This window comes from Rhinolophus sinicus, chromosome 18 (genome assembly GCF_057876585.1).
Source record: "Rhinolophus sinicus isolate RSI-liver-muscle chromosome 18, RSI-T2T, whole genome shotgun sequence".
Classification (NCBI taxonomy): Eukaryota; Metazoa; Chordata; class Mammalia; order Chiroptera; family Rhinolophidae; genus Rhinolophus; species Rhinolophus sinicus.
In genome coordinates this window covers 106,783,799-106,795,855 of record NC_142518.1, presented here as the reverse complement: position 1 = coordinate 106,795,855, position 12,057 = coordinate 106,783,799, and the positions used below count along the sequence as shown (strand labels likewise).

The window sequence follows — 12,057 nt, the reverse complement described above, 5'->3', positions numbered from 1 at the left end:
TAAGTCTGGGTCAGATACTACCGTGTTTCCCGAAAATAAGACCTATCTGGACAATCAGCTCTAATGTGTGTTTTGGAGCAAAAATTAATGTAAAACCGGGTCTTATTTTACTATAATATAAGACCCAGCCGTATATTAATTTTTGCTCCAAAAGATGCATTAGAGCTGATTATCTGGCTAGGTCTTATTTTCGGGGAAACACAGTACTATATTTTAATAGATTTCTTGAGATACAATTCACATACCATATAATCTATTCATTTAAGTATATGTACAATTTAATGGTTTTAAGTATATTCACAAATATGTGCAATCGTTACCAGTCAATTTTAGAACATTCTCATCACCTCAAAAAGAAGTCCTATACTCTAGCTATGGTTCCTATCCCCCCTGCCCCCGCCACCCCCACAGTCCTAAGTAACTGCTAATCTATTTCTTCTCTCTCTAGATTTGCAATCTGCTTTTCATATACTATTAATTCTCTTGGCACATAAAAGCCAAAACATTGTCATTGTTGACCATTCTTCAGAGTTCAGTAAAATCCTAAGATCATGACCACATGTATACTTTGGCTAAGGAGTTTATACGTACTTTGGATCCTGAATGGCTATTCTGAGAATAGCCTTTATTAGAATTCAAAAAATTTAGTCAAGAGACTGGTCTGCCCCCTCCAAAAATGTTAACATCTATATTATTGATGACTTCATGTAGCTAATGTCCCTAGGCCTGTAAGTCTTTTTATTTACTCATCTAGCAGAAGAAAGCAGAAAAGGACAGTTACCACTATTATTGATTATAAATATATGAAACAGATCAAAAACAAGTTAATAGGTAAACATGACTATTTCCTCTAAAATATACTAGAAAACGAACAGCACTGATTTTCGATTTAATATTACAAAACTCACATTGATTTTACCAAACACCTGGAAATCCATTCATTTTCATGTTTTAACAATTACAAATATTCCTATCCAAACTCTCAGTTACTGATACAGAACAATCTGGTTTCTTTCTTCACATTCAAGGAAACTGAGATGCAAGGATCAAGATTAAACAAAAGGGATCTGTGAGCTGATTAGCAGAACACTGTCCACTGGTTTACTACTGAGTGGTTCAGGAACTTCCTGGTCAGTAACATGATGATCCATTTCTGAAAAACACTCAAACTAGACTTCAATTTTTAAAATGAGGAGTAAAAAGAATAATTAGCATAAAACATTAAAGAACCTAAACACTAAATTATATCAAGACACTTACTTGTTTTCAAATGCAACTGTTATTGAATCTTCATGAACATCCTTTACAAAAGCCTGTAAAAAAAACACACAGTTAAATTAACTTCTAAGCTTCAAGATCATTTGTTTTTAAATTTTACAGCGATACCATTTTATTTAAGAGTAGAATGGAGCTTCAAATGCAAGTTTGTCATTTTGTGAGGCTCACTCATGCACAAATCACACCTGTATTTAGCCACCTACTATGAGCTAGGCCCTAGGCATACTGGTTAGTTGAAACATGAAAAAAATCACTCCAGAGTTCAGCAGCTAATAGAAGAGGGGGAGAGGAAGGAGAAGAGAGGGAGACAAGCAAGTTGAAAATTACAATGCAGGTGGTGAGTGCAAAGCTGGAGGTGTACTTTGGCCAGAATTATTGGAAACTAAGAAGCTTGTTCCAGAGCCACACGCCAGCCACTACAGATCTGCTGTTACCTACCTTTTCCTCCTTAATAAAATTTTAGGAGTATAGAATAAATGACTAAATATAATCACAAACCTATGTATATACAAGTACACTAAAATTTTCTTTAATAACAACACTCTGCTAATACCACTACTGTGTTTCCCCCAAAATAAGACCTAGGCGGACCATCAGCTCTAATGCATCTTTTGGAGCAAAAGTTAATATAACACCCGGTCTTATTTTACTGTAAGTATTTTACTAATACTTATATACTAATTTTACTTATAGTTATATCCTTATTTTACTTATATACTTAGAGTAAAACAAGACCAGGTCTAATATTAATATAATACTGGGTCTTATATTAATTTTTGCTGCAAAAGACGCATTAGAGCTGATGGTCTGGCTAGATCTTATTTTCGGGGAAACACAGTAAAAAGTCCAATTACCAGAGTTTAATTAAATTCTCAATCTCATGGTCACTTGGAGAAAAAAGCAGTAACATAAAGTACAGAGATTTAAATCTTTTAAATCTGATGACGCAATCGCTAGTAATCTGTAGAGAGACATAACAAAATAATAGCTAATTACTGAGAATTCTTTAATCAGCAAGCTGTCTGTAATTCTATAAAATTAAGTTTTTAACAGGTGCAGAAAAGGAGGTTTTGCTTTTGTTTTGACAATTAGAGGGGTAGGCTAAAGCACAAAGGAACCCAAGGGGCTTTATATCTTAATTCATTTTAAAATGACTTGAGAGATTTCAACTTCTTCCTCGAATCTGTCCTGTACATGTTTCTCTCCTTCTATGGCTTCTCCTACCTGCACGGCAGGCTGTAAAAGACCCTTCGTGACTTGGCCCCACCTGCTCCTCTCACCCAGCTTCATCTTTCACATCCTTGGAGGAGGTGATCCAGCAGCGCTAAAATACGTGGGCCTCTCTTCCTAAAGGCTATTTATTCCTTCTTTCCCACTGTCCTTCCCCTCTTTTCACCCAGCTATCACCTACTGGTCTTTTAGGTTTCATTTCAGATGTCACCTCCTATGTATGAGAAAACCCAGAAGACGGTTAAATTCTGCCCTCTGCATTCTCAGTGCAGCCTATGCTTATCCCTACCAGAAAGTTACTTCACTGTATTTACGGTTGCCTATTTTCCCACTAATAGGAAACTTCCTGAGGGTGGGTGACAGGTCTTATTCGATTTATGGTTGGACTTCAGAGCACCTACTGACTAAGAACCCAAGGAATAGTTAGGAAGTGGGTCATTGCCTAAGGGGTTCCTATTCCAGCCTTGAAGGAAAAGTATGTGTGTGTGACAGCGATGGTATGTTGATCAGGGAAGACTTTAAAGGTTGAGAGAATTAGCCCCACAAAAGGGAGTGGAGGATGGGGAGGCATGCCAGGAACAAAGGCTTAGACCTGGAGAAAAAGGGGTGTGGGAGAAAGAAATCCATTGTGGACAAGGGAGACACTACAAGTCAATGCGAAGAAGCACAGTGTTTTCAACCAATGGTGATGAGACAACTGGATGTCCACATGCAAGAATAAATGTTGACCTTAACCACATACCATGTACAAAAATCAACTAAAAAGTGCATCAGAGATGTCAATGTAAGAGCCAAAACTATGAAACTGTTAGAAGAAAAGACGGTAGTAAATTGTGACGATTTTGGATATTGGGAAGATAGATAGTTTGGATTAAGACATTCTTTAACTACGTCTCCTGACTAACTGGCACCATTTCTGGCATATCGTAGGTGTCCAATAAAAGTGTTAAACAAACAAATGATTCAAATGTAAATGTCTTGGTAAATAAAAATGTCTTTAAAAGCCTGAAGTTAAAGAATTTTTTTAAAAATTGAAACTTCCCAAAATATCAAATTACAACATATCAGTCACGTATTAGTTAGCTGCTTCTAAGAAAAGCAATGGCAGGTGAGGCAGGGCCCTGGGAAATTTATATCAAAGCTACATAAAGAGACACGAAACTTCTGCAATTGTGCTTAAAGAAATAAAAGCAAAGCTATGCTAAAGGAAGTTTACTTGTAAGACTGAGGTGGATTATAGTGCAATTCAGGTGTTCTGTGATACTGAAGATGGCTAAATTATCATTTTAAGTTAAGCATGTGTATATATCTGTATAGTTGCTGGTTTGAACAGGGGAAATCCATTTTCTTCCTATCATTTTGATCTTGCTTAGTTTTCCTCAGCTACAGTTAAATCACGAACATTTTCTATAGCATATTTTGAGGACTCTAGTTCAATACTGACCATGATGGTTCAGACTATACTAGCTTTAATAAGGGTGCATAACCCAATGCTCTAAGAGGTTGTTTGTCTCACTATTACTTTAGGAGCAGAAAGGCTTGATTTTGAGATAAAACTGCAGGAACTGGTGGCTCTTCATTTTATCGTTAAGTCTCCAAAACTATGGAGAATGGGAACAACAGACCTCCCCCACTGCTCTCTTCACATCATGGCTAATACCAAATTACCAATCTGCTTTTGGGGGTTGGGATTAGATTAAGGCTCCTATTAGGAGGTGATCTCTTATTTATCAAGAGTGGCATTGCTTCAGGCTTCATCCTTGTCTAAAGTTTTATGTTTGCATGTCTTGGTGGTACAGCTGACCCTTGAACAACATGGGTTTGAACTGCGCATGTCCAATGACACGTGGATTTTTTTCCCCACTAGATACCTGTACTGTTGTCGACCCAAGGTTGACAGTCTGCGAATGCAGAGAGCCAACTCTAGGCATCGATCTACACAATTTTATACAGGGGACTTGAGCATCTGGGCATCTGGGTATCTGCGGGGGTCCTGAAACCAAACTCCTATGGATACCAAGGGGCAACTAAGTTTTGGGGGAGTCAAAAGTTATAGGCGAATTTTCGGCTGCACAGTGTAGGGGGAAAGAGTATGGGACCCCCAAACCCCACGTTGTTCAAAGGTTAACTATAATTAATATTAGTTCCTTACTGTATATCATATGCTGAAAATGTCAAGCCCTTTAGTTAGCTAAGAGTCTTTGTTACAGCTGCATGGAGAACTGTTCTCATTGAATCAGGTGTCTTTCCAACACTATTGCCCTTGTCTAAACCTGTGCTGTCCACCAAAGCAGCCACTGGTCATATGTGACTATTTATATTTAAATTGATTGCATTAAGTGAAGTCAAAAATCAGTCTCCCAGTCACTCTTGCCACATTTCAAGCGCTCAGTAGCCACACAGAGCTTGATGCCTCCTGTAGTGGCCAGCGCACAGAAAGACAATTTCCGTCATCGTGGAATGTTCCACTGGACGACACTGATTGAAAACGTTGGCAAATGTTGGGGACTGTTTTCAAACCCACATTAAAAGCACTGTGAAAGTCACTCTGACTTCATTGCTATACATCCTGGGGGTGCCAAAGAAATACATACACATTCTAAGAGCTGTTAACACTTTGGTCAGCATTGCTCAAGCAGTAGTTCTCCGTCATCAGAAGTGTCTGGACGCTGATGGTAACCACTTGGAGCACCTCTTGTCATTCCAGAAGTCAAATGTCACTTGTGTTCATCTTTGATATATTAATGCCGTTTCTTTTCCTTTCTTAAAATGTGTATACATTTTTTGGCACCCTCTGTATTTCTTCTATTAGCCAAGAGTTATTGCTCAGTTTATTCAGTCATTCGTCACATTTGCCTACTTCCTAAAATCAAAATTCCCCCAAAGGAGGAAGAACTACAACTGTTGTGACTATTAAAAAAAAAAAAGAAAAGCTTTCAAAGGCTCTGAAAGCAATTCCGGATGTAGTGTCAGAAATGGTTTGAGTAATCCTCACAGCCTACCAGGGCCACTGCCTTACAGTTAATGAGGCTTATCTGTATATGGACCCTTGCACGATTGTTCCAAAATCAGTCATTTTTTGGGTCACTGTTTGCATACTAAGTGAATACAGAAGGCATGTAATCAGTATAATAAATGAAACTCATCAGTTGCTTCTGGCCCACACTCACACCAAGGACAAAGGCCTCCTATGACTTCCAAGGCCTTTTACCAAACTGCCACTTTCAGCAAGGCCCCCATCTCCCTGCTTCTCGTTATACTTTCGCCAATAAGCCTCCTTTTGGCTCTGCCCCCCCGTACCCCACCACTCATGCCCTCTCTTCCCTGGCCACCTCCAGAATACCACCCCCCCACCCCCCACCAATCTGGAGAACGACATTTTATTTTGATCCCTACCTATCTACATCAAGCAAAGTTGGTGTTTGGGGAGGGGGATCCTGAGAGGTTACCAAAGAAGAAAGACGGAGTGGGTCTGGATGAATTCACTGGACTGAATGAGAGCAACGGCTCTTGTAAGAGTTAGTAAACTTAGCGGTTAAGAGTTTTGCAGTGAATGAGACCCAGGTCCACATCATAACTATGGGACTCTCCAAAAAGTGTTCTCTGGGCCTCCGATTCCTCATCTGCCAGGGACAGATGGGTGCAGGGGGACGGCACCTGCCTTCTAAGGTTATGAGCAATTTAATGAAATCACACATGTCTAGTGAAGGTCTGAGAGGTGAAGTAGAAGAGAGGCCTACTTTATAAAAGGTGCAGAACCATAAGTGCTCTGGCATTTGAGAAAATTACACATCAACAAAAGCACACTTTTAAAAAGATTTAAAAATTGGGATAGAAAAAAAAAAGGCTGTTTCCTAAACAACCTCTAAAAGGTTATTTAGACTCTGAGAAGGGGGAAAAAAGTGAGGAAAATGTGTGGGGTCTGAGAAAGGTGCTAAAGTGCAGCTACAGACAAAGGGTCCTTAAAGGGGGGGGGTAAAGAGGAAATCAAAAAATCATTATGGGATCTGCAACTTTCTGGCAACTGGGCCAAAGAGGCAATCATAAAATCATACTTACCAAAGTGTGTAATGACTAGAAATCCAATTCAAGCATTACATTACCGGGATTGATGAAACTGAAAAGAAAGTCCATCCCTATTTGGGTGAACTCTTAATCTCCCAACTCCTTAGTTTAGTAAACTCTCTCACAGATATGAATTGCTGGTCACAAGAGAGGTTATTGTGTGGAGAAATTTCAATGATATGACCACCACTAAAAACATCCACTACATTATCACTGAAGAGAGCATGTAATGCAATGTAATTCTCATTACAGAAAACTTCAAGCACTGCAAAATAATCCTCCTAAAGAAAACCTGTAAGAGGTAGAGGATAGGGTCACATGAAATGTGATAAAATATGATTCAAACCCAAAGCCTCATATACAAAGCGGGTTATCGCTTTGTCACCCTTTGTATGTGGGCACTAACAACATAAGAGAATGAACAACGAAAAGGGAAAAGTACAATAAACCTCATCAACAAGTGTTCCAACCACAGCACACGTCCAGGAATACTTGACTTCACTTGGGCATTTACCACAAATTCTGAAACAAATGACCTCTTTCTGATTCACCCTGAACCAAAGACAACACACAAGTGCAGAGAGAATAATATTAAATGAGTTATAAATTTTCCTGTGTGTATGTAATCTAACTTTTGCATACTTTAGTTTTGATGTGCTCCCGATGTAAGAAAAGCAAATTTCATAGCATGGTCAAAGATTTCTCACTTTACCTTTCCTTAATAGACACCCATATGAAGAATTACAATGTAATGTGTCAAAGTGCAAGAGTTAATAAAAAGGAAGCTGATACAAGCTGAATATTTCTCAACATCTTTGTATCAACATTAAAAAATTTCACATCTTTGTATCAACATTAAAAAAATGGTAACATAACCTTTGCAACTATATTTACAGAACGGCTAAGGCAGTTATAATAACAAATACAATAAAAGATTACAATGAAATCGAAAAACGGGCAGGAAATCAAATTCAATTCATTTCTTCAAGCTACATTTCATCATTTCAGGAAGTCAGACTACCTGATCTCAAACCCTGGATCCGATGCTTACTAGCACTGACACACTTACCTAATCTGTCTGTCCATCTACGTCCTCACCTATAAAATGGGAATAACGACAGTACCTCAGGATTGTGGGAGAGGATTAAATACATTAAAAGAGGGAAAATGCCCAGAACGGTGCCTGGTACCTAGAAAACTCTCAGCACCTGTTAAGTTATCATAATCATGGGCAGGCATCTCAGGAAGCACATTCCCATGGTGGGCAGTTATCAGAAACCCAATTATTATACCACTGAACTTTTTATTTAATGAATCATTTGGAGGTTTTCAGAATGGGTGAGTATGAAGTTGGAAAACACACGGTTTAAAGGGGGAAAATGTTGCTTCCACAAAGATACGAAACACTAAAAAGGCTATTTAGATTTGGGGAAGAAAAAAATATGTGGTTGACCTAAATAATTCACTTACTCGAAGTACAGTAATAACACCTGTATGCAAAGTTAGACCTAGAGACTTCAGCAAAAACATGAACAGTGCCTTACACAAGTTTGTTGTAGTAAAAACAGTGATTTCTAGCAGGCTATGTAGCTGACATGTTGGGCCACTTGAGTCGTCATGAAAACAATTTCGTCCTGATCGTACATTTTGTCGTTATTTAGCTACTAGTTCCAGACTACTACTCACCAAATTAAAGTGTGTCCTCAGATCCCAAACTTAAAAACATAAAACAGTGAAATATAATCTAACAATAAGAATGCAATTTATTATATTTATCCATATTATATATCGGGTAGCATATTTTCAGAAAATGAAACGGTGTATCTTGTGTTTCCAATGTACGATTTATCCATCTTTAATAATTTTCATCATAGTATACAAAACCCAGGAATTTATGAGTATTGGAATGACATTCTCGATCTAAAATGGAGTTAATTCATTACCATTCTCAATATATCAAAACTCGCAATCAAAAACAAACAAACAAAAGCCTACTATACTATTTTAGGCAGATGGCCCTAGAAGAAAGACCTTGCTTTAACAGTATTTGTTTAGGAAATGTTTCGTAAAGATTTTGTGAGGTATAATTCCAGTGTCTTCATGTCTTAAATAACATAAGGCTCTATAAGTTGTACACGTGACTACCTTTTTCTAAGTCAAAGAAATACTTAAGTATAATAGCAGTGGCTCTGACAATTACTAAATTTAACTTACAAGTTTTAAAGAATAAACACCAGAGGGAAAAATAGAAAGGAGTTGTTAAACTCTTAGGGTTCAGGTTTCATGGTTCTGTTAATTCTGAATCCTGAGCTTGAGTTATTTTTTAGAGAAACAATCCAACTGTTCCCAGCATATACTCTATCCAGTGAATATTGCAAGGGTGACCATGTGCTCAGAAGATGGAGAATTGTCCTTTGCAATATGGTGGTTCTGTCAGGCAAATCAAAGTCTGAATTCAATTATACTGAAGTCGTTTGAGTTGTTTAGTTTTTAAAGGCTTTTCTATCAATTTGATGAACCAAGTTCCTTTTTTTTCATAAATGTAACATTTCTTCATAACAGTTCATTTTTTTATTGGTCTTTATTTCTCATCTTTTCTACCCATCCCACTGGACAAGCAACTCAGTTTACTTTTGCAACTCAGCAATATTTTGAGTGTTATAAAATTTTAATCCGTCTTCATTATAGAAACTATTTTTCCACCAATACAGACCATTTGAGATTTTCTTAAAAACAAACCGAATTAAATAAACGTAAGAGCAATTTCTTTCAGCACATTTGTTCAAGTTTCACTTCCCCCCAGCCCCAAGGAACTGCAGGACAACCCATTTTTTAAATTCACCTTTACATTAAGCAACTTTGTTAAAAAACAAAAAGGGAGGACTACTGGCAAAGATAGAGGGCATTTGTTATTTTCTAATCAGTTTGCAAGCAAAATCATGGGGGCAAAGATAGGTTGCTGGAGGAGAACAATACATCCTTCAGATCAGGCTGTGCTACTTGCTACTCTGTAGCAAGCAAACTCCACTAAAAGATACATAGTGGCATGCGATCTAAGCTAATGTCACAGATTAGAATACTGTTCAAACATTAGCCCTGCTCGTATTTATTAATAGTGTCACAAATCTAGTGAGCAAAACTACCAGTCTTGGAACCAGAATAATTCTACACAAACTTAACCAGCAGAAATTATGAATCACTGAAATAAACGCAACCAAAATTTTGACTGCCGAGTCCACTGGAACAATTTTATATTGGTGAGAGTGTTAAGAACATAAATGCTGGATTATTTCTTCCTCCTTTTACAGTGAAAGGTTTTATCTTTTTGCAAACTGTATGGTACATGCTTCACTCACTTATGAAATATATTAATTTGCAAATACTTCCATAAAATTGGTAAACACATACATAGTTAGTAAGTCAATTTTTGTTACTTTCCTTTAGCGAAAGGGGTCTCATCTGAAATGTTTAAGTGATCCCATAATAATGCTAAGAATCGTGTTGGACAATGGCAATAGCTAATTGCCATGCTTCCTTCCATATGCATCTTCTATTGATAAAAGACTGTAGTAAGGTGAGATAATACTTACTGAAGTTATAGAGGGACATTGAAGAGGAAATGAGAATTTATAGATTAGTAGATCTATGGTATGTACCAACAGATCCACTGCCGATATGTCAAAATATTTTTAATCCTCTTTCTAAAAATGTAATATATTAGTTGATCTGCGGTGGTGTAACTTGAAAAAGAAAAACCCACAGTAAACCATGTATGCCTATTTAAAACCCCAACAATACAGTGCACTGCAACACTGCACATTCAGGGAAGACAGTCAAGTACTTAGAGTACGGAAACAATTGTTTCCACTCACTTTAAAAAATTCCCTAGTAATAACATTTAGTTAATTTCCTGAAGTTTGATAGCATGTATCCAGGTCTTTGGAGGGTTAAAATTTTGTTTTTTAAGTAGCAGAGTTGCTAATGATTTTAGATACTGAAGCATCTGTATTCCTGAATTTGTCCACATTATAACAAGGGAGGGGGCCGAGAACATTGAAGATTGCCAACTTCTTTAATGCATTACTCGGATAAGTATGTTCCGAAAAGTTTTGGGTCTAAAAATCTCTTCTGAAATCCACAAAGAGAGGGCACTAAAAATCAGTTGCCATTGTGATTTGGTACTGACTACGGCTTCTTACTACTCTTTCTTCAAACCCCTTGCCCAGAACAGTGGAGCTCTCCGAAGTCCCAATGCTGGACTGGAAAACAGAAGCCAAAGGAGATCTCAAACCCTCTGTGCAAGGCAGGAGGCGGCTCGACGGAAGCGCCCCCCGCTCCTCGGCAACTACCCACACGTCAGGCCCGGAACCCACTGGGAGAGAATATTTAGGAAAAGAGAAATAAGCCGTTGCCGTCACTTCGCGCGGATACCGGCCCTTCCCGCCGGGATCTCGATCGCGTACCTGCCGCCGGCCCTTGCCCATCCCCAGCTCTGCCTGGCAGGGATCGTCCCCCGAAAGGGCACCCTCTTCTCCTTGCCGCTTCTCATTCCGATAGGCGCCAGGGCCTCTTGTAGGAGAGGCAGCGGAGCTCGAGGGGCTTTCTACAGGCCCCAAGTCCGGTCCTTCCCTCCCAAACAACATCCCACCTAGCGCGCCCTGGACCCCGGGTGCGGCGCTCGGGAAGAGGGCCCCAGGCCTGCCTCCCTACGAGGCCGAGAAGAAAAGGGAGGGAAAGAAGGGCGAAGATGGGGCCGGCCCTGGAGCCAAGTACCTTGTAGAAAGCGCCATTGGAGCCCCGCACTTCTACCACCAGCTCCTCCATCTTCTCGACAGCCCTGCTGGCGCCGGGAGCCCGCCCCCGAGAGGTGGGCTGCGGGCGCTCGAGGCCCAGCCGCCGCGCTACCGCACGCCCCCCGGTAGCGGCGCCGCGGTCACTGCCTCCGCCTGCGCTCGCCGTCGGCTCAACGCCCGCTCCGAGGCGGCCCTTCACCGGAAGTGAAACCGAAACGGAGCCGAGCGCCTGACTGAGGCCGAACGCTCCAGCCGCTCCGCGTGTAAACAGTGAAACCGCATCACGTGACCGACGCCGCCCCTCCCCCCGCGGGTTCGGCCCCTCGGCCCCGCCCTCTCTCTCCGCGCGGGCCCTGGAGCGCACGCATGCGCGCTGCTCATAATCGGCTGAGGGGCCGGGCCCAACGTAAGGCGCGCGGGCTTGGCGTGCGCAGACTTAGAGGAGGGCGGGAAGGCGGGAAGGGCGGCGACAGGTCGTACCCGCTGGCAGAGGTCAGGCCGCCTGGTGTCGCCAGGCGAGGGCTAGAGTGCCCGTTCCTGTAGACCTGCAAGGGGAAGCGTGGGAAAGGGCCTCCCGTAAAGATCAAGTGCATTCATTTATCTGAGTCCTGGCTGGCTTGGTTTGGAGGGTTTGTTTTTTTTTCTTTTTAAGTGGGGCAGAGCCTGATTGAGGTGGGGCTGGAGTGGGGGA

General features: G+C 40.5%; 1 protein-coding gene across 19 annotated transcripts in view; it reads right to left on the bottom strand.

The window, feature by feature from the left end:
* Window positions 1-11,651, bottom strand: part of FMR1 (fragile X messenger ribonucleoprotein 1) — a 38,063-nt gene extending 26,412 nt beyond the window's left edge. For all 19 annotated transcript variants that reach the window (XM_019757330.3, XM_019757332.3, XM_019757331.3 and 16 more), the window contains exons 1-2: window positions 11,347-11,651; window positions 1,261-1,313 (exon numbers count right to left, since the gene is read on the bottom strand). In XM_019757330.3, the coding sequence (XP_019612889.1) occupies window positions 1,261-1,313; window positions 11,347-11,397 (104 nt within the window). In that variant the 5' untranslated portion in view covers window positions 11,398-11,651. The remainder of the gene's footprint in view (window positions 1-1,260; window positions 1,314-11,346) is intronic.
* Window positions 11,652-12,057: the final 406 nt, after the last annotated feature.